Source organism: Pinus tabuliformis, chromosome 3_2, assembly GCF_031772625.1.
Source record: "Pinus tabuliformis cultivar Carrire ecotype Pingquan chromosome 3_2, CPIR1, whole genome shotgun sequence".
In the NCBI taxonomy this organism is placed as follows: Eukaryota; Viridiplantae; Streptophyta; class Pinopsida; order Pinales; family Pinaceae; genus Pinus; species Pinus tabuliformis.
Window position 1 is genome coordinate 980,319,798 of NC_142302.1, and position 23,991 is coordinate 980,343,788.

The window sequence follows — 23,991 nt, forward strand, 5'->3', positions numbered from 1 at the left end:
AATTCAATAAGAGATACTATCTGAACATTCCAATCAAATAAAGTCAAACTGACCCAGTAAACTTAAACTTATTGTTAAATCCCAGAAAAGTTCAACCTGCTGCCAAAAAAAGTTCTCACATCATGCCTCAGATTCACCCTTTATAAAGCCTCAGATTTGTCCTTCATAAAGCCTTAGATTTGTCCTTCTTGTGCCTCAGAAAAAGTTCCATGTGTGAACACAAGTGATCTGAATTGGTGCTTCGAGGAGAAGGTCTAATGGCCTTTATATAGAGATCAAAAGAGTCTGAATTGGTGTGTCTATTGGGTTGACTCGACTTGATCTTCTTGGAGGGCTGACATAATTTTGGAGGCATAAAATTTAGATTTCAAAAATTGAAATTCCCTCTTTCGAAGTCGACATGATGTTTACATTTTTATTTACCGTTTCTCATATATTTGGAGGGCTAGAACAAATTATGAAGACCGACCATAGCTACACAAATTCAACATGAGAGTGGTTTTGACCTCATTGGATTTCATATGGAGAAAATAGATTTTAGATCCCACTCAAAATCTAACAGACTTAATAGTTTTGCAGGATTTCGAGATTAGAACGTTTCCATTGGATTCTATCATGTATGAGGGTCTGGAACTAGTATTTAATCAAGAGCACCAAGCCCTCTATGTACCTCAATGTTGGTGGCATTGATTATTGAACACCTCTGTTATGACTCTAGTAAAATTGTACTTATTACTCCTAAAAAATCTTGACTTGACATGTTAAGCTTTTTCTATCTTATTTTAATGCTTAGAGGGTGATATTGATGATGAAGATCCCAATTTATGCGATTATATTAATGATATGTAGATATTTGTTGTAGCATGAATTTTTTGGACTATAGAGGCCATCTGGAGCCTCTTTGTTGATGTATTTTTGGTTCAAATATGGATTTCACTTAATGCTATTTTGGTTATATGCACCCTTGCTATATATATATATATATATATATATATATATATATATATATATATATGAAAAACTTTGTATATTTGTGTGTAATGGTTTGGATTCAATTGGATGCACATGAATATTTACATTTTTTTTTTCAAAATTTCAATATTTATGTATTTTTTGGTTTGTTTTTTTTCCAGTTCCTAGTTTTGGGCTTGACCAATTCGATCACTGGTCTAGTTCTAATAATGTTGGTTCATTGCCCATTGTTCATTTTTAGTTTTAACTTTTGAGTTTTGACCCTAGATGACCTTAGACCAATTCTTTGATTTGTCACCTTTTACTATTTTTGAGTTTGAGCAATTTTAATTTACTATTCCAGTCTTCGGATTTTAGTATCTACTATTTTGCTTAGTACTAATCGAATTCTAGAATAATGAATGATGGATTTAAATAAATATATACAATATTTTACTATTTCTATTTCATTGAATCATTTATGATGTATGAATCAATTATCTCATTATTGAATTTGATATATATATACACTCGACGTCCTCTCATCCCCCTTGAATTTTCCCAAAATTTTGGGGTGCTCCCACACATCCCCCCTGTGTGTCTCCCATCCTGGAAACTTGGTGGAACATTAGTTTAGAGCCTCTTTGTTGATGCATTTTTTAGTTTAGACATGGATTGCACTTGGTGCTATTTTGACTTATATCCACTAGTATGATTGAATTTGTATCATCACCTGTAAAATTGTAAATGTTTTAGTTTCTAAATTCTAAAGAAATTTGAATCTTTGTCTATATTTCTTTTTTGTATGTGTAATGATTCACTAATTTGTTATATAGCACATGATAATGCTAGCAAAAAAGGTTTGAGACATTAAAATTTTAATTTTCAATTTTTGATAATGCTAGTGGGAGCAATGTTGCACAACTTGTACTTGTATAAGACTCGTTGGCTATTGACTCGTCGACTCATATAAGATTCGAGAACGAGAGAACGACCTGTATAAGACTCGTATAAGTCTCGTCAACATACAAAAAACCCTTAAAATATGGTAAATTTTAAGCACAAAAAAGAAACTAATGACAATTCCAATCCTTATAAGTTATAAAAACCACAATATATGCAATAATTCATAACATCATCTCATATCTATAAGTTCCTGGAAATTACTAAAGAAAACATAAATGAGAGAAATTAGAACTAAAATTCTATGGTTTTAATGGAGAAGATAGAATAATTCACTACTGCAAATTTTGTTATAGAATACCTGAAGTAGTTTTGATGGCAACCAAATGTGAAGATGATACTCGAGGAAGGTGTTCAACAAGAAGACATAAATACGAGAGGAAATAAAGTAGTCTCAGATTCAAATTGAAGATTTTGAGCAGTCATTTACTGCAAAAAGAATAAAAATTATTGTTCAATTGGTGAAACTTGAAAGTTAACATGGAAGAAGATTTGAGAAAATTGTCACAAAAGCAGAGTAGGACCCAGTTTGTGACTCCTGAGGCAGGTATTTTCTGCACAATTTAAACAACAGATAGTGTGTAATAAATTATTAACTCTTTTAGAGTGGATGAAAAAAGTTGAATAGTTGGAGATTGATCTTCAATAATCTAAGGAAAAGAGGCATCCTTCAAGTTGCTTGCTCAGTCCTGTGATGTTCAAAGTTTATTTGTTCTCTCCAATATCATTTAATTTATTGACTGCATACATTGCATTTTAGTTAGAAACCTGCAAAACAATAGAGCCAGATAATATGCCTGGATTTGTGGACGAAGTCTGGCAGTTAAGGGTGGATGATGTTGTGGGCAAATGCAGATCCAAAAGTCTAGGGTGCAGACAAAATATGGCACAACTAGTGAAGAACCTGTTAGGTTTGGTTGTGGTCCATTTAACAGTTCCATGATTTCGTAAGGATAGGTGAAACCTAGAACGGCCACAATGCTTGGTTGCAGATCAAGGGACACCTGCAAAGCTAGGTTGAAAGACAGGAAGAAGCTGCAATGTCAAATTGTGGACACAAGGGTGGTTACAATGGGAGATTGAGAATAGGCAGTAAGAAGAAAAAATTGTGTAGCTGGCATGCCAATTTTCACAGAATAGAAAATGAGTCGAATCAAAGATAAAAAGTACATGTATGCCTAGGCTCAAAAGGCATGTTTTGTGACAGCCCAATGTGCTTTGTGAAATTGTGTTTAACATTTATATATTTCTCAGTGATTAGAAAGGTAAATGTTCACACTCTCTGGTGTGTTCTTTGTGTTCGCTTGATGATCTAATATGTGGTTACTCAATACTGTTGATTGCATGTGACTGTCTGTAGTTAGGCCAACATAACTTATGTATAACTTAGTTGTGAGACAAGTGAAGCAATGAATATCTCCTTTAACCTCGTCCAAGAGCTTCTTCACTGTGCAATGGAGTCACTCAACACTCATAGAAATGAGCCAAACACTCAAATGACAAGTGAATGACAAATGGAAGGGAGAGGTGCTTATAAAGCATTTTCTTGCCTCTAGTTTCTCTTTCCCTCCACCTCATTACCAAAAAAGAAAAAAAAAAAGAAAAAAAAAAGAAAAAAAGAATTTTTTTTTTGCCTTCTAAGGGTTGACGGGTCTTGTAAGGGTTTGATGCGGGTCTTATGCCAAACCCTCGAGTCTTATATGGGTAGACGGGTTTAATGAAATACTCGCCGAGTCCGGGTCTTAAGCGCGAGTTCTATGCGAGTGACCTGATTATAGAACCCGCCAAGACCTGCAGGGACTCGTGGGTCTTATGTGAGTGGTGTTACATTGAGTGGGAGTGCTCTGGGAATGCTTTGAGACAATATATAGATAATAGTATATATTCTTAGTTTAAAAGCATGTTCACAGAGAGGTCACAGGGGCAAATCAATGTTATTAGGAGCAAACCAAACCGGCCAGTCCGACTGGTTTGAGGCCAAAATTGTTTCGGACCGGTGACCTAAACCACTTTTGGCTGGTACTTAACTAGCCAGTTCTTGTGCGAAATCAGCTGGATTGGTACCGAAACGACATGTTCTTGTATGAAAAAGGTCAGTTCGGTGCCGAACCAACCTTTTTTCATTGAACCGATCGGTTTTGTACATAGCTGCTAAGGACCCTTTGAACGCAATTTTTTTCAAAAAAACAATTATTTATGATAGGGGAGGTCTAGTATTTGGTCATATTGCCAGGAAATGACTCAGGATGTTTGAGAGTGGTTCCTCATTGGATTTCATATGGAGAAAGTAGAATTTTAGATCTCACTCAAAATCCAGGAGACTTAACAATTTTCTAGGATTTTAGGATTGTGGGGATTGCAACGCTCCATTGGATTTGTTCATGTACAAGGGTATAGAACTAGTATTTAATCAAGAGCAACAAACCCTCTATGTACCTTGATGTTAGTGACATTGGTTGTCAAACTCCTCTATCATGAGCATACTAAAAAAAATACCTGTCACTCAAACAAAATTTACACTTGACATGCTATGCTTTTTCCATCTTATTTTAATGCTTAGAGGGTGATATTGATGACGAAAATCCCAATATAGGTAATGTTTTTGATGATATGTAGGTATTTGTTGTAGTATGAATTTTTTTGGATTCTAGAGGCCATGCGGAGCTTTTTTGTTGACTTATTTTTAGTTTAGAGATGGGTTGCACTCGGTGCTGTTTTGGTTATGTGCACCCTTACCTGCTATATAAATGAGAATTTTTGCTTATTTGTGTATGAATGGTTGGATTCATATGGGGATGCACATGAATATATATGTTTTCTTTAAAATTTGATTATTTTATGTGTTTTTGGTTGACCGGTTTTTTGTCCCATTTTTTTATCGGTTCTAGTCTAGTTCTGACTGGTTCCTAGTCAGGGGGTCTACCGATTCGATGACCGGTCTGATTCTGATAACATTGGTTCAAATCCAAAGTGGGGAAGAGTATATATGCCTTTGTAGACTTTAGTAGTCAAATCATTGCATGGAGGTGGGTCCTTTGTCCCACAAACAATGCAGTCTCATACACCAATTTGGTGTCCGGATTGGCCTGACCTTGAAATTGGATTATTATTTTAGATCTTAGGCTTTTGTGATCCATAATGTAGTAAGCAAGTCTTTCGGATTAATCACATCAGAATTATTTGGTCAACGTTTCGAACCAGCTAATGTGGTTCATCTTCAGGATTATTATTATTATTATTATTATACTCTTAGTTTTCAGTTTTCTTTGTGTGCAAAGGATGGCTGTGTCATTGATATTTTAAGCTGATCAATCCCATCCAGCTCTAGGTGAACAATCATCTTAGAATAGTATGATATGTATATTATAGCATGTTCTCAAATGATGTAAGGTATTCATTTACCATTGTAACTAGTTGGGAGTTTTTACATTTCAGGGCAAATTTCAAGGAAGATGACAGGCTGATCATGATGTAGAGTTGAAATATTCAGATGATGAGGATGTAGACCCATTTATGGATATACAGTCCTAATCTAGACCATCATATGAATAGAGTGATCATTGATGAGAATCTCAATTTTATTTACATTTATCCTTTTTGTATATGGCATGATGCATCATGATTTCAGTTCTAATGTTGTGATTCACGAACGATCTTGATTTTTAACTTTAAATATATTTTAAAAGTTTAAAAAATGTTATTGTATTTTTTGTACGCTGTGTTTCTCCATTGTATCCAGATCCTAGCTTTTCAAAAATCTGGTTGATCCGTATCTATTTCCTGGTAACTTAGATCACAGGCAGTTGCGGATCTGGCCTGTAAAATTTAGTCTTCTCTATGTTTTCTATACCATTGATTACGCCACTTTTCTCAAACACGGGAGAAATTGTGGCCCAGAAGGAATTTTTTAGGTCAAAAGAGAAATTAATAAGACTTGATTTCAGCTTAATTTTCTCATCATGTAGGTTCTGAAATCCCCTTTTTAGATTTTGACCTTAGCATTGATATATTTGTTGCTAATGATTGATATTAAATCTTTTTTTGCTGGGTATGACCTTTATCATCGTTGACTCTAGACACTCAAAAAGATAAAAACATTTATGTTGTAAAATTGAAAAGTTTTTAAACAAAGTTAGGACATAGGATTTATGCCCTAACTTACAGTATATGCTGGTCTTTCGGGATCATAACTGGGCGCAGTTAAGAATTATCAATATCTGGGAGATTGCAAGAGCAATTTGTGGAAAGTGCACTGATTATTGTTCAGAAAATAATGACTAGGTTAATCTGCAACTCTGTATTACTCTATTTGTGGACAGATACCGGAATTATCCACCAGAGCAGCTTGTGGACATAATTGCAAGGGTTTTAGCTTTGGTACCACCCTGGACCCGAGTCTATCGTGTTCAGAGGGACATTCCAATGCCGCTCGTAACATCTGGTGTTGAAAAGGGCAATCTTCGGGAGCTGGCTTTGGCACGTATGGATGACTTGGGACTTAAATGTCGCGATGTTAGAACCCGTGAGGCTGGAATTCAGGTAATCTATTATGGTTGCTTTTTGAAGGCAATCAAGTAATTTTTGTTTCATTTGAAGCCCATATGTTTTGAAGGCTATTTACTGGGTCTTTTTTTGCAGGATATTCATCATAAAATAAGACCGGAAGTAGTGGAGCTGGTACGACGTGACTATTGTGCTAATGAAGGTTGGGAGACATTCCTTTCATATGAAGATACACGGCAGGTAAGCTTTCCAAGATTTAAAGGGCAAGATTTTTTATATGTCTAGTAGGCTCATATCGAAATCTTGACATATAAAGACATATTACATATAGCTGTGTTATTTTCTGCAACTAAAATTTATTTTTTGCAGACTTTGGTATGACACTGAATGATATAATCTGCCCTTTTACCATACTTGAAAACATTTTGGAGATAATTTTTTTGATAGTATAATTTTCCCTCTCCTTATACTTGAAAAGCCTTTGGAGATGGGGATATTTTAGTCATGATTAAGTGTAAATCTTAGCTATTTTAATGGGCGTGTAAATACAGAAACATATGATGCAGACATTATGCCACTAAATGTAAGATTTTATGGAAGTAAATTTGTATGTGCTCAAACATAGCCTTTGCAAGTCAATAGGGAAAATTGCAATCTCATCATAGTTGAAATTTGTTTTGGCAACGGGAATATATCCATCGTATTCAAAGCCTTAACTGTTAAAGATCCAGCCTTCATCTGGCTTGCATATCTAGAAGGTATTCCTTTTATTCTTGATATAATGATCCGCTACAGGTTTTTGACTTTGTCCTGTATATTTTGAATGAATTATTTAATTGCTGGTGTCTGCTGGTCATGAGACAAAATAAGATCTGTAGAACAATTGGTACTATTTGCATTATGTATTGAAATTTGAAATACTGGGTCAAAGCACTGGCTGTTGGGAGGTAACCTGAACTCTGTTATGAAAAGTGAATAATATTATGGTATTTGGGAATCTATTATTACAAAAACCATACATATAAACTTACATAGAAAGCAAGAACACGAGAACTTGAAGGGAGATACTTTTTAATTGCTAAAATAAAGAGAGCTCATGCCCTTTTATAGTAAATGAGTGACATAAAACCTAAGTGCATAAACCTAGATGGATAAACCCTAAAATGGCGTAAATTTACTTTAAGTCATTATTACAACATTAAAGGAAAAAATAGATAGTCAAAAAGTGACATAATTATGATTTTGTAGAGGAAAGTGAAACTGCATGTTGCCATGTTCTTCCTCACCAATCCAAGGAACTGACCCTGTGCCAAGTTTGGATATGTAACCTGTTGTAGACTTCTTGTCATCCACTCATAGTTTCAAAAGCAGGAACCAGGTTTTGAACTGGCCCACCTATCAAACTGGGTTTTGAACCAGAAACAGATCAAACTGGATTCAATGAACCAGTACTGAAAAAAGTACATAAAACAATTGATTTCAAATGAAAAAAAAATATTTTTAAGATTTCAAACCATTATTCCAAACTATTAGAGACAAAAGATTCAAAATTTACTCAGCTATAAGCAATGTAAGGTGCATATATGAAAATGGCACCAAGTGCAATACTTATCATAAACAAAATACATAATCAATGAGGCTCTAAATGGCCTCTAGAGTCCAAAAACAATGCTTCAAGCCACTGGGCCACTGGCCTACTACAAGTAGAAATCACTAATCAAGATGATCACTCATCAAAATCATTACCACTACTAGACATGGGATCATCAGTAGGAGCTACATAAACATCATTTGGCTCAGATTCTAAGGACTCAGAGTCCGAACAAGCTCCAGGATGACAAACAACCTTGAAACTTGCTGCTGTTAGAGACTGCCGCTGCAAAACTTTGTGCTGTTGCAGAACTCTCCAAGTTTACATATGGTCACAAAAACTCAAAACGAGAGGTATGAGGCAAATGGGAGGGGAGAGATTCTTTATAAGTTAAGGAGGGAAGATTTTGGAGGAAAACAACCCATGGTTTTCCTAAAAACCACTTCAAAACTCAGTCTAGAGACCCGCGCCTCATGGCATGCATTATGTCAGAGCTGGCTAGTTTGGACCGATTGGTACCGGTTAGGTACCAAACCCTAGCCGGTGCCAACCAGTCCCCAAATCGGGTTTGTCTGCGGGTTAGATATGTTGAAAATGTTGAAGATAACAACAAGAAATGCTAAAAATAGAAAATGCTAAAAATAGCACTGCTATAAATAGCAGTTTCATCCAGTGTTGAACTTAGCTACAATGGATGAAAAGTGAAAGTGCTAAAAATAGCTTTTCTATAAATAGCATTTCAGGATACCTTTCTATTTTAGTCAGTCCCTAGACTATAATAGGAAGTAAAATTCGAATTTGGACTTAACAGCTGTTTGAAAATAAATTAATTAATTTACCATGAGTTAATTAGTTGTGAAAAATCAAACATGAAGTCTATGTGAGGACATGCAACAGTTTCTCTATTAATTGAAGAATTTATCCATCAGTTAAAGAGATAAGGATGAGTTCTAATTTGAGATGTAATTAGTTGGCTCAGTTAACTGAGTCAAGTCTAGTTAGATTGATTTAAACAGTTTGTTTAAATTAATGTAAGTTCAGTTAGTTAATGCATGCTTGCATATAACTGCTGCTCTTCAGATAACTGAATATTCTCTCATACATAACTCATGCATGTCAGTTCAGACAGAGACCCAGTTGAGATCAGATGGAGGGACAATGTACTATCAGTTGCTAGGATATTCCTTGGTGAATATTCCTTGCATGCAGAAGGATTTCTTTCCAAGAGAATTGCGTTGTTATTTCTTCTTGTACAGTGAGTGTGATGAGGCCAATTCACACATGTGGCTTCACTGGACCCCAAGAAAAATTGCGCAAAGAAATAGGGGCTTGGAGGACTTGATGAGGATATATACTTGTCTATTCAGTCTATGAGCTTCATTGTTTGATTACAGAGAGAGCAGGATAGCTTTTGAGCTGATTCTTTTTGTAACTTGGACAAGATTTCCACTTGTATGATAATACAGAGTTGGGGTTTTATGCTTAGGCTTTCCCCTGGTTATATCTTCTGTGTTATGTGTGATTGATTTCTTCTTATCAGTTATATGTGTTCAATTGATCTTGCTCAATTCGATTAAGCTTCTGCATAATTGTTTGTAGAAGTAGATCAAGTATTTTGCTTTAGTATATTGCATAATCTGTTGATCTATAGGTGGGAATTTCTACAGAAAAATGTGTAACTAGGTTCAGTCTTATTAAACATGAAATGTACTTTTGATTCTTGTATATTGTAAAATGAAAGAAAAGTTATTATTAATATTTTTGGAGCATGGGTTTCATGCTCAAGGTCAAGCACCCATTTTAGAGGTCAAGCACTCATTGAGTGCATCTAGGATTTGTCCTAGGTCAAGAAGTCAAAAGAGTCATTGTCATAAGTTGAAGACCCCATCAGGCACATTGTAACTTGTAAAGAAAATTATTTTTGTCATTAAAAGTGTCAAAATATCCTTCAAGACCAAGTTGGCCTAATTTGAGGAGCCACATCCACCTTAAGAAGCCTATATAAAGGAGGGAACTCAACCTCCTTTGAAGACATTCATCACTCACTCATTAAAGTGAAGGAGGACGAGGAAGAAGGCAACGAAGAAGGAAGAGGACGAAGAAGACTTGTTTTTGGGCTATTTCCCCCTCACACGTGCGAAGGAAGGCTAGGATTTCTGCTGCTGGTCTAGGGTTTTTCTTCTGCATGTTCAATCTTGAAGAAGGAAGAGAAAGGTCAGCGAAGGTCACATTAGGCCAACCTCATCACCAGAAGGAGAAATACAAGCGCAGGTTTGAAGAAGTATTAAGAGGCCAGAATAAGCTCACATGTGTGGCAACAACTGCTACTAGGGGAGCCGAAAATTTCAGGCCTGCAGTAGAGGCTGAAATTCTGAAGTTGGGGGTCAAAGTTGTGCTGCTAGAAGAGATTTGACTGGGTTTGACTTGGACAAGGGAAGAACATCATCCAAAAGGGTTGGACTTGGTCTTGGTCTAGAGGTTTTGGAATTCATCAATTGAAGAATTTATAAGAAGAGAAGAGATTTCTGGGTTTTCCTCTCAAGTGGAGAGGTTTTGGCCCTAGCTTGTAGCCTTCATTCTATGTTATTATTCTTCTTGTTTGGTAGTTGTTTGATGATATACAAACATAATAATAAGTAAAGAAGCTAATAAGTAAGAAAAAGTAAAAACATAACACAAGCAGTTATCAAGAAAAGAGAAGTCACTCTAATCATTCCCTATATATTTCTCAACATGGTATTAGAGCTAAGGTTGGCTAAGGGCATTATGAAGATCTCTACTACATTGAAGAAGTTTTTAAAGAAGTGTTCAAAGGTAGCAAGTCATCTCAAGAAGGGCTTCAAAGAACTATGTAATCTTTTATTTACTCCAAAGAAGGAAGTGATCAAGACAAAGGATGAAGGATTGTTCTCAACACTCACTGGCACATTTCAAGATGAGAGCATTTGGGTGATCGATAGTGGAGCATCAAGACATATGACTGACCATCACAAGCAACTATAAACATTATCAAAAGGAAAGTCCTCTTACTTCGTAGAGCTTGGTGATAATAAGAGCTATCCTGTGAGAGGATTTGGATCAACCTCACTAGAGTTGGAGGATGGAGGAAATATTCATATCAACAACATCTTATTTGTTCCAGGTTTGCATAAGAATTTACTTTCCATTTCAATTCTAGAAGATAAAGGTGATAGAGTGGCTTTCATTGATGGAAGAGTTGTAGTATGTGGTAAAAATTCAAGTATAGAAATGCAAGAATGATTGGTATTCGTGAAGGAAGACTTTATAGGATGCTAACTCCCGTTGCTCAAGCTTTAGTTCACATTGAAATCAACCCATGTGAACTTTGATACAGAAGATTTGGTCATCTCCACCTCAAAATCCTTCCAACCCTAAATTCAATAGTAGATGGAATACCCAAACTGAAAGAAGACCATGAAGGAGTATGCAAGGGATGTGCATTGGGTAAGAACACACCAAGAGACCATTTGGAAGCAGTGCTTCAAGGTCAAAAGAAATATTGGATCTTATTCATTCCGATGTCTGTGGCCCTATGACTCCTAAATCACTTGGGGGTCATCTATATTATGTCACATTTATAGATGACCATTTAAGGAAAACTGGGGTTTACTTAATGAAATCCAAAGATGAAGTATTTACCAAATTTCAAGAATTCAAAGCTTGTAGAGAACCTTATTTAAAGAAGAATCAAGATATTAAGGTCTGATAATGGAGGAAAATACACATCCAAGGAAATTATAGCCTTCTGTAAGGAGTTTGGGATTAAGAGGGAGCAGATAGTCCCATATAATCTCGAACAAAATGGAGTTGCAGAATGAAGGAATCAGTCCATTGAAGAAAGTGTAAAAGCTACCCTACATGATCAAGATTTACCGAAATTTTTGTGGGGTGAAGCTACGAAGACAACTGTATACATACAAAATTGAAGTCCCCACAAGTCACTAGATAACATGACTCCTGAAGAAGTATTCACTGGGAAGAAACCAAGCATGGATCATCTTCAAATTTTTGGTTGTCCTGTCTATATTCATATACCTAAGGACAAGAGAAAGAAGTTGGATCCATCAGCCATGAAGGGAACATTTGTTGGCTACAGTAACTCTTCTAAGGCCTATAAGATGTACATAAAAGAAGGACACCAAATACAAGTAAGTTGAGATGTGATATTTGACGAAAGTAGTGCATTCAAGAAATCAAAGTATCTCCCTATGGACTTTGATGATGAAGAACTTCCGGTATTTGAAGAGGAAGTTACTAGGGAGGAAGAAAAATCAAATCATGAAGATGAAGGTCCCAGTGAACCTGTACAACCTGTGGTAATCCCCGAAACTAGAAAGAGACCTAACTAGTTGAAGTCAACACTACTCGATGCAGAAGGTCATGGAGCAGTTCAAGGCACATTCAGGGAAAGCAAGAAGCCCAAACGATATTCTCGGTATGCAGCCTATATGACGAAATTGATAGAAGCAGAGCCATCCGCCTTTGAAGAAGCTGTCACACCCCAAGAATGGAAGGATGCCATAAATGAAGAGTATCAACTGATAATGAAAAATGGAGTTTGGGAGATCGTACCTAAGCCTGAAGACAAATCTGTGGTACCTACCAAGTGGCTCTCTAAGATTAAACATGCAATAGATGGAAGTATTGATAAATATAAGGCAAGATTTGTTGCTAGGTCTCTCAACAGGAAGGCATCGATTATGAAGAGACATTTTCTCCGACAACAAGGTATACAACTATGTTGGTCAAAGTTGTCATTGATGTCAATATGACATTATTGAAGAAGGTGAAACCCTAACATTATGAAGAAACCCTAGGTCTATGTTGACCTAATGTTAGAGCCCTAATTAAGAATGCCTAGCTTGTATTGACGCAATCCCTAAATACATATGTCAAACATGTGTATTGAAACACGTGTCTTAAAATCATAAATATTTATCCCTAACCCTAAGTCGCACTTCCTTTAGCTTCCTTTAACCCACTTCACACTTCTCCAACTTCCTTAGAGATATCGAACTAGCTTGAGATGAGATGCTCCAAATGAATTCGACTTCCTTCTATTTATAGGCTCCAAGCGAGGTTGAATTGGTGTCCTTAGGCCGACTTGGTGTGGAGGTTGCATAAATTATATTTGACTCAATACTAAACTTTTTTACATGATTCAAAAGCCCAATAAGGGTCTCTTTAAATTTATAATGACTCTATAAACTCAATATTAATCTTAGGAGTCCACAATGGGGACTTAGACTAATATAATGATGGCCCAAGCATGAAGCCCATGCTTTAATAAGTCATTGATACAATAATAAAAATTATTTTCTTTATTCTTTTGACAAGTACATTTCACGATGACTCAAATACATTAATGAAGACCGAACCTAGTTACATTTTCTAACACTCAGAGCCTCTAGAGAAGGGAAAGTTTGTGAAGTACTGGGATACGCTAGGGGTGGTGGAGAATCCCTTCCTTGCTAGAAGGGAGTGTTGATGTGAGTAGCATCGGAAGGTCATCTACAATTGCTTGGCGTCATAGCTTGTGGAAGACATTATTTGTCTCTTCTAGTGATTTATGTGTTCTTTCATTAGTCTAACTTAGGAAAAGTACAATAATTAAATTCAATTAGTTATTGTGGACTATTGGGTTATTTTCGAAGGATAAATAATTCAATTATTTAAGTGACTTAAAAATAATCTCAACTGTTAATCTTTAAGTTGTTTCTAGAAGGAAGACTCAAGATATTTCTAGATGGGAGATTGGGGTTAGGGATTTGGACTCAATGAAGATTATAAATGGAGGCTAGCGATGGAGGTGAAGACACAATGAGGAGCACGAGTGTGTGAGCAAGTCATCAGAAGAGAGAGCAATTTTGTCTGCAGTGTGAGTGGCTCAATGACTGGTGCACAGAGAAGGAAGAAGTACGAGTGGGTTTGTGCAAATCGAGGAGGGCTGAGTTGGAGGATTTTGCAAGGCCGAGTTGTTTGAAGAAGATCACGTTTGTCTGGAGGAGGCTGAGTTGCTGGAGTGTTGGGGTTTTCTACTGCGCATTAGTGGCAGGGCGCAGATCGAGTTGCTGGAGGGTGCAGATCTAATTGTTGGAGGCTGATTTTTTCAGAGCAATTTCATCTGGCGGCAGATTTCCTTGAGGGGTTGATTTAACTGAGCCAAATTCACTCTAAGGGAGGTGAGCAACAGGTTCCAGATTGTATTTTTTCTTGTATTCTTGTGGGTCGAAAAGCCCAGATTTTCGAGATAATTAAATGATGGGGAATTCTTTGTGGGTTAATTAATTATGTGATGTGTGATTGATCTCGCAGGTTTATTTTTGCTGCATATTTTTAATTCAAGAAGTTTTTTTTTTTCAATGAAGGAAAACCTATGCAGATCAACCCGAAGGGATCACACCCTACTGGCCGAACTAGCAAGGACGAACCCTTGGGCGTCGAGGAGAATTGACCCCATGACCTCCCAATGGCGAGGTACTTAGCAACGGGAACTCGACCAATTGAACTAACCCTTGGGTCTTTCTAGAAGTTAAGATACTAGTGATTTTATTTTTTGGTGATTCTACTATTATTTGGGTAAGTAAATAATAAACTGGGGATGAATTAAATTGCAGTGAGAAAATAAATCTGGCTGGTATTAAAAATTTAACAAGAGTTTGGTGCTTAAATCTTCAAACTTCAGTTCAACATTATTAGAAGTAATATTTAGGCTTTCAATAAAAGCCTCAAATGAGGGTTTTAAAATCTTTAAAATGATTACCACTATCTATTCTTCTTCCATTTCCACCCAATGACATTCAATCGTTCTCTAGGTTTAAAGGAAGAAAGCTCTACCTTTATTGGAAATTTCAGGTAAATCCTTTTTGTTGCTTCTAAATGGCTGTGACATTACCCTTGATCTGCACTTCAAGAAGCATTTCATTACAATTGAAAGTTTTATCAGCATTACTACTACTCTTTTCTGCTCATCAAACTTGGTTTGATTGTTTCCATCTGTTGTTTGTTGTGTTTCCTTGCCCAGACAAGCTGACCCAAACCCGATTACTCAAAAATGGCTAACACACATTGTTTCAAGGTATTACAAGTTTTATTGGAAAATTTCTGGTTCTCCTCTAACATTATGTTAGACAACTTAGCCATTAGAACACAAAACTATTAAGGCTATTTGTTGCTGAAAATGAAATAAGCCACTGAAATAGAGACTTGTAGCAAAGGAAAATGTGTTCTTCTCCCTCAAACTGAGAATTATGGAAATAAAAACAAATATATATGTTGAAAAAATGGATAAACCTCCTGAAAAATGTACAAATTTGTTACAGATCTACCAAATACTTGCTAAACCAGACTGCTGTACAGTGTAATTTGATCAAATTCACTGCTGGGCAGCTCAATTTCAAAACCAGAGCATCCATACAAGGCCAATTTCAGTGTGAATTCTCTGCTGGGCAACAAAATGCCTTTGGCAGCTGGTGTACGGTTGTCTGTAGGGTGTATGACTTGTCAATTTCCAGATAATGGTATGACTGTCAGTGTTCTCCTTGACAGCAGCTGTATGGATTCTGCACAGTGGTACGACCGTTGGTGTTCTCTCTGGTGGCTGCTGGTGAGCTCCAGTATTGTAGCAATAATGCTACAACTCCTGGGGCTTCCTGTCTCTTAATTTTATCAACCCGGTAGTTCGTACAAACTTGGAAGCGACGGTGCTGTATGCACAAGTACTAGCTCTTGTCGCAGCTGTCACTTGGTCAGCTGGCACAAGTCCGCTAGGGCTCAAGCCAACTTCTATAGGCTCACAGAAGAAGCTTTATCAATGATGGACGAAAGCTAGCTCAAAGAAGACTAATCTACTTGGCAAAAATGAACTGAAAGCAAATCAAAACATGGAAACCCTAGGAAACCCTAATTTAACTAGTCTAACCTCTATGATGCAAAGAATGTGAAGGAAACTTCTACCAATGATGCCATTACTTCTAATAAGTGAAAATGCATGAATCTAATCTACTTGCATCTTAAAAGACATGTTTTTGTATTTTTTCTTTAAGTGGATGGAGTGATTGTGATTTTGTGCTTATTAGGGTTTGGTTGTGCAGATGTGATGCGGAAGGAAGGAAAGCTTGGGAAAGGTTGGGGAGGCTAGGAGAGGTCCCAGAGATCCTTAGCATCAATCCACAGAGGTTCCTCACGTTCAGAGGCTCAGCAACCGAGTGAGTGGCCTCCTATAGGATGTCTGCAGGGGATTCTACAGGAAACGCAGGGGTTTCTACAGGAAGTCTTCAAATTGCTACAGGATGACCTACCGTGGGTGTTTGAAGTGATGGAGGAGTGATGGAATGGTAGGGGGAGATGTGTAAGGTAGGAATAAGGCTGGTGATGGCTCAGGAGTGGAGAAGTAGGATGGAGAACGAGTGTGTAAAGTGGGTTGATGGATGAAAGGTTATAACAACGAAATGTCTAAAGGATGGAGTTACGTGAGGAGTGGAGGAGTTTGGGAGATAACAGAGCGTAACAGAGGTCAAGAATGTGGTTGTATGCGTGATCAAGACAAAGAAGGAGGTAATAGAATGATGACAAGCAGTGTAAATGAAACAAATGGCTTATGATTGTCACCAAGATGAAAATTCATTAACCTAAGCTACTTGAACTCAATGAACAACAAGATAAAGCGTGTAGAGGAATGTGCATGAAGCAGTGATGAAGGTGTATGGTGCAAGAGTGAAGTGCATGGAAAGATCTATCATAAACGAGACTATGTTGCAGCATGTATAACGTGAAGAACTGCGTATTTTTTGTGGCTGGTATGGGCTGCACTCCAATCTCCAAACAGAGATGGCAGTGGAGACCTTCTCAACCTTTTTGCTGGAGCTCCAATGTATTATCAACCTGCTAATCTAACTAAACAACCGAAATCAATTCAACCATAAACTAGTCCTATCTATGCTCATGAAAACGACTAAATTACCAAACTGTGAATTCGAATTGCATGTGAAAATAAACAAACTCAAAGTGCTGGAACGAAATGCAAACACATTACAACACTGAGGAGATCTATTGCTCTCAGGTTGGGCCCTAACCTGAGAGCTATAGCTCCTTGAAAAAAACTCAGAACTAGATCAAAATCTGCCTTCTTTATTCATAATCTAATGTCATGCCAAATTGGCTTACAAAAAGGAACAAAGACCGAGCTGTGCTCAAAAATTACAATAGTAATGCGAGAGTTTCAACAACCTATCAAAGGCTACGGCCTCCATACTTATGCAAAACGATCATCCAACAGGTGTCCTTGATTTTAGGAGCTCGGCTGTCCAACTGAAGTTTAAACTGCTGATCCTGTAGGACAGTCATAATTGTTGTTCCTGTAGAACAATTATAACTGCTGTTCCTGTAGAACAGCTGGCTGCTTCTAAGCTCGGTGGGGAGATGGATTGGAGCTCGGAGCTATGGTGGGAATCACGAGGAGGGTCCCAAGACTGTGGACATCCTCTCCTAAAAACCAGCATTGCCACCTCATTGTCTCCTTGTCTCCTTTTCACGTGGTCTTTTCTCCCTTTTAATGCAAAAACCTGAAATCATAATGCATTAGTCACGTAGATAAAGTCTCTACCCTTCTTCCTACAAACAACACGAATAAACTAAGAAATGCATGCATAAGCAGTAAAAAGTGAATGGTTTGAGCAAAACAAGTAGGCCAAATGAGCCCAAATTATACCAAAAATTGGGGCTCATCAGCTGCTATATGGCTTTTGTACTAGTATGGTTCCTCCCTTGGGTTTGGCAACAGTGTGTACAGTTTGTATGGCCTGCTGCTTCTATTTGGCAGTCTTGTTAAGGCAAGCTGACTACTCGTAAATGGACTTTGCCTGTTTTTTTTTTTTATTTCCTTTTTTTCAAAAAAATCAATTTTCTCTTTTTCCCCTTTTTTTGATTTTCTAAAACCTTTTTTCTAAATACAAATTATTCAGGGACCCGGTTTTAAATCCAACAAAAGGAGCTTAGCTGATTTTTGAAAACCAAAAAGACAAACTGAGCATTTCTCTCTTTTGCAGAAATAAGCTTGGCTTTAAAAAAACAAATTACATCTGGCTTTCTTTGCTCAAAAGCCTTTTCGGTTTCTTGGTGTCTCTCAAAAACCAGTGCCTCAGTCTGTCACTGATTTGAGTAGTGCCTAAGCCTTCACCTGTTTAAACTTCCCCCCTTATGCCATATTACAAAAACTGAACACACAAAGAAACCATGAAGAAAAAAGAACTTGGAAGAGAGAGAAGCTTCTTAGATGCTAAAGTGAAGAGAGCACCTCTTGTTTTATCGTAAAGGAATGACATAAAGCCTAGATGCATAAATGTTGAAATGACTTAAATGTACTTTAATTCATTAGTACAACACTAAAATATAAATTAGATTAAGTCAAAGAAAGGTTACTCTATTATATGCCTAATGGTAATTTAGACTATAGACTAACATCTATTACATTCGTGTTCGTGTTCACTCTGTCGAATCTCTTTTATTTTAGGCAGAATGATGAGAGACTAGTTGGGGATGTTGAAATGAATGGGAATTCTTATATTCATTTTACTATTTCATGTTGAATAACTATCAAATATATGCTTTTTCAATTTTATTGTGCTTATGTTAGATTGTGTTTTTCCTTTTCCTCCCTTCGTATTTATTCGAACATTCTAGAATCTGTACCTTTTTAAGTGTTGTCATTTTGCTGGGCTTTGGAGTTGTAATATTTGCTGGGTATTGGGGCTGGCATACACAATTTTAGACTTATATTGTCTCATGGCTACTTGTGAAAATTGCATACGCAGGACATTTTAGTTGGTTTATTGCGTTTGCGCAAATGTGGCCACAACACAACATGTCCAGAGCTCAAGGGTAGGTGTTCAATTGTTCGTGAGCTTCATGTTTATGGAACTGCTGTGCCTGTTCATGGCCGTGATGCAGACAAATTGCAACACCAGGTATGTTCTTGTTGGGTGGCTAGGGGTTCCTTCACTTATTTTTTCAGTGTTGATTTGTGCTTGGTTTCTGATCTGTAGACAGTTTTAAATTATTAATGATCAATTGGAACCAAGTTAAACAAAGAAACTAATCAAATGTTGTGTAGAATTATGTAACAGGAACAATGATTGTAATGTGTAAGATTCCCACTTATGAAAAATCTCAGTTTTCTCAATAAATTTCTAGGTTTGCAATTAAAACTTCAGAGGCAGCTTTCTTCAAACAGTTTGAATGCTTCTACTGTAGGTGATGTTTTCATGAGTTTGTTTCACTGCATTGTTTTAACTTTTTATTATTCCTCCATGCATTAACAGTCTCCAAATAAATTATGTTTCTCGATAACAAGCTTCAGGACCTCAATGCAACTAATAATAGTCAAAGACAGCTATAAGAGGGACACTTCTTATTTAAAATAAAACTGAATATACAGTGAACAGACTTGAGAGATAGAACCTGGAAGTGGAGGCAACTATTAATAATGTGTACATGCGCAAATATGAGTCCCTTGGGATAATGCTCCAGTGCTTATTGGGGAAGTACGCTGCCCATGAAACATGTAGATAAGCAAGCAGACCAGCAACTTAATCAGCTGCTACGAGCCACTGAGAGTGGTACTCCCACAGTCCTCTTGTCAATGCAGCTCCAGGTGCAATATAGCACGTACAGGCGCCACCTATGGGTAGTATGTATAGGAGAAATATTTTCTCATAGATGGTCCTCAGTAGGTAGCCCCTTGCAGCCATTAGATAGCTTGATGTGCCATTATCTCTGCCTCCTGAGCCTGCCATGTGTTCCCTTGCCCACTTGTTATGATTGTATGTTTGAAGGTGGGCCTCCCGACCCCGAAGGTCAAGCTTTCATTGGTGTACGTGAGTAATTTTCCTTACTTGTCATGGGCAATTTTGGGCATGGATTGGTGGGGGGATTCAACGGAAGAGTGGGTTAGGTCTGTATTCTTGTCTCCATTCCCCGATTTCTTGGTTACCCTTGTATCCTAGTCCCGTGGGATCTCCTTTACTGGCCATTAGCTTTAGGGCTGGCACTACTTGGGAAGTCCCGACTTTGGTTGTGTGGTCCCGCTTCCCGACACCACATACATCAACCCCTTCCACTCATTTTAGCCCTATTCATCTCTTTTCCCATCTGGGTCCACATAGGGTTAGCCTCCCCCTCCACTTGCCCACTCCTTGGGTCGGGCCTGGAACGATGCCCCAGAGGTTGATGTAGCTAAAAAGAAAAGAAAAAACATAATTTGGCCACTCAACAGGAAACTTACCACAAAATGCAAAAGATGGCCGGGACATACAAATTTAGCACGTGGGCAAAAGCCAAACATGAGCTCTACACCTTATCCATGGCCATCACCCTGGTTCCTATGGGCCCTATATGAGCCCCCTCCATCATTAAGGAACCCATGATTTTCCCAATCCCTGGTGGGCGATGAACCTCCTTGCCGTAAGGGGGTATCCATTGCTATATACTGCACATCATGCTGTCATCCCTTGGAGCCCCGAGCAGTAATGAAAAAAATTCAATCAAAGGTAAAAGGCATATAAAGAAGGGTGGAAAAACAAAGGTCGGGGTAATTGATGTACTTCGATTTTCTCCCTCCTCCACTCACATACCCAGGTATGGGCTTCCCTTATTATAGCTAACCATGAACCTTGACATGTGGTCTGGATGATTCCCTTGATCTCCACTCCATTCCATTATTATATCATTTGCCACCTACCACTTAAAAGATGTACCATGGATATGTCACCCTTTTTAGAGATTGAAACCACCTAATAGGGTCCTTGGTTAACCCCCAATTGAGCTCAGAGACACTTGTACATGCCAAAGCCCACTATGGAAATGCATGCCACCATGAAGTGCCCCATTAGTCGCATGACTTGTAAGCTTTATTACTTGATTATTCTAGTGACTTGTTATATTGGAGGGCAAGGGGACGCATTGGATCGTGTGTAGGATTGCACATGGGTTTTCGTTTGGGGTTTTGGTCTCCCTATACGGGGGTCCTAGCGCCCCAGAGGGCCACATTGGCACTTGTAGGGTGAGCGTTGAGAGCCATGGGCCTCCACCATAGCAAATATTACTTTATGGATCCCCAACACCTATCATTGATTGCTTGTGTTTCACCTTTTTGGATGAGGATGATGCACTTGGTCCACCATGACCCACGGGCTCCACACATGCACCATACACTTGGCAGATGTTCCGGGATCTAGAGAATGTCTTCCGCTGCAGAGGGAGGGCTTATGTCATCATGCTAGCCCTTACATATGGTCTACAGGCATTTTCGATCCACTTGGAGACCCATGAGGATGTCCTTGTACCCCCACGCCCACTTGGGAGCACCGCAGGTTCTTGCTTGGAAAATAAGGGGCCAACCCCTTGTCCATTATGTTTGGAGTCCAGTTCTACATCATGCAACTCCTTGGACTTCATTAGGCCGCCTCAAATGCCCAACTACCCAATATATTTATCATTTTGCCCTCTTGAGAGGGTTATTCTTATGTTATTGTGCTATTTTGGTGGGCTTGTCACCAAAATTATTTTTATTATGCACATTATTTTATTTTAGGGGCATTATTAGTCCAAATTAGGCCATTCAAATCCCTTAGATATAGAAGAGAGACATTCTCTCTCATTCATCATCACTTGGATTGGGTTATTTTCTCTTGTGAAATTTTCGCTATCCCTTTTGGAGGACGAGTTTGGATGTTATGGATGAATTTTGATGTTTGGATATCTCTCTTTTGTCTTGGAGCTTCATTATTGGCATATTTTGATGATTGGATATATTTTAATGTTTATTCTTGTCATTTACTTTTGTTACATGAATGTTGTTAGGATTTTCGCTATACAAGTCTGAAATTTACTACTGCTCTATATGAAATTGTGGGAATTTTTGTTCTTTATGGCGTGTTGCATAATGTCATGGGCCATGTATGAATGGGTGAATGTTCATAGAGATAATTTATGTTAAATACATCTCGATAAGTCATCATTTATTGCAAACCGAAGTATAAAGTCCTTGTAACAACTATTCTCATGCTCTAAATGCCATGCAAAGTTGTTGAAAGCCTCCTTGATTGGGTGAATTCTTACAAACCATAAACTCTCCGTGACTCCATCTCTCCCAAAGTACTAGGCATTGATCCTTCGTTGGTGATCATTTTCAACGATTATTCTTTTCACCTCCCTTTCTTGCTAGTCCTAGCCTACAAAGGTCACCTAGGGCATCAAGTATCTCACAGTCTAGCCATCCAAACTTTTAGACTTTTGGTCCACAACTGCGCTGAGGTTTGCTCTAGAGGCCCTCCAAATTTGAAGCAAATCCGACTGTGGGATCTCGAGATATATCAAGCCTTAGCTCAAGGACTATTTCTTGCCTTATCTTTCCCTTGGCTAGTGTCCTCATTAGGATCATTGAATTCAAATCTCAAAGAAAATTTGTCCTTCGATCCTCTTCTCCTCCCTAATTAGGTCAAGCTCCTCATTGGGTGATCAACTCCATACCCTTGAACTAATTTTGGGTTTGCTTGGTACCGTGCGGTCCCACAACCTATTGACACCAATCTCACAAAGACCAATTCTCCATAAGGATTTATAGGCCTAGGAATCATCTTTGCAAGATCTATTCCCAAACCCTAGCTGCGAGAATCCTCTTTGCTCTTCTTAGAGAGCATATCACCTTGCTTCCCGAGCAAGAAAGCCATATAATTGAGTCTCTCTTGTGAATAGGCCTTAGGAATCACTCCTATCCCTCTCATTGTTCTATTCTTCTAGTGATTCCCCTTTATATTGGGTCTCCTCCCATCGGTGAAAGTTCGTAAAGAGCATGGAGCTTTAGCTAAGATGATAGTGGGCTATCACTCCATTGTTGCCCTTGATCTAGTAGTTGCTCTATAGGATCCCCTCCTAGGACCCCTGCTAGTTTGAGTGGTAACAAGGACCTCAATGCAACTTATAATAGTCAAAGACAACTATAAGAGGGACACTTCTTATTTAAAATAAAACTGAATATACAATGAACATACTTGAGAGATAGAACCTGGAAGTGGAGGCAACTATTAAAATGTGTACATGCTCAAATATCAGTGCCTTAGGATAGTGCTCCAACGCTTATTGGGGAAGTACGTTGCCCAGGAAACATGTAGATAAACAAGCAGACCAACAAGAATGGTACTTCCCCAATAAGCACCACTAAGAATGGTACTTCCACAATCCTCTTGTCAATGCAGCTCCAAGTGCAATATAACACGCACAAGCAAGAAAATGGGCTGCGTGCAAGCTCAAAAATAACTCCCGCAAGCAGATTGAAATGGTAGTGTCTTCAAGCTAGGAAGTACTACCTTTAGCAATAATATACACACCCTTTTTGCTGCCTAGAAATTCATTTCATACACATACCCACGTTCAACACTGGTTCAATAGAGATTATATCTCCAATACACAATAGTTCGACTTAAGTTAATTCCAGAACTCGTCTAGGGGACAATACAATGAGAAACCCTCTTCTTTTCAAGGGATTCGACTCAGAAAACTAGAGGAACTCGTCCTCTCTAATAGAGATATGGCGCAACAGTTGGAAATTGGTCCAACTACCAAAAAGAAGTAACCCGATTCACTTTTGCCTTCAAGAAAGACTTTACCCATCTAAATAATCACAATGGGAATCGTGGATCCTTTGTGCCTTAAACCCAGTCACGTGAGGCTCTACGCTTAACTTTTTTTGGGAATATTTGGACTGGCCCCACCATAAATTATGCAACCCCTTTCAAACAAATTGTGGGCCCCAGAAAGTTGGAGTATTAACCTTCCTGTACTCAAACTCCTATTGGCTCAAATTTGTACCTAGTCCTCCATTTCTCCATGAAAATCTTCAGCCTATCATAAAAAATAGAAAATATTGTGTAATGATGTAAAACCAACTGATAAAGCTTGAATACCTC

The 23,991-nt window shown here is 38.0% G+C and overlaps 1 protein-coding gene across 2 annotated transcripts in view; it reads left to right on the forward strand.

The window, feature by feature from the left end:
* The window catches only part of ELO3 (radical SAM domain-containing protein / GCN5-related N-acetyltransferase (GNAT) family protein), a 142,234-nt gene that overhangs the window by 63,219 nt on the left and 55,024 nt on the right, over positions 1–23,991 (forward strand). For both annotated transcript variants that reach the window (XR_016257215.1, XM_089417304.1), the window contains exons 6-8: positions 6,234–6,453; positions 6,553–6,657; positions 18,841–18,993. Coding sequence is in view for 1 of the 2 variants with exons in the window: in XM_089417304.1 (XP_089273430.1) it covers positions 6,234–6,453; positions 6,553–6,657; positions 18,841–18,993 (478 nt within the window). In the remaining variant the exon portion in view is untranslated. The remainder of the gene's footprint in view (positions 1–6,233; positions 6,454–6,552; positions 6,658–18,840; positions 18,994–23,991) is intronic.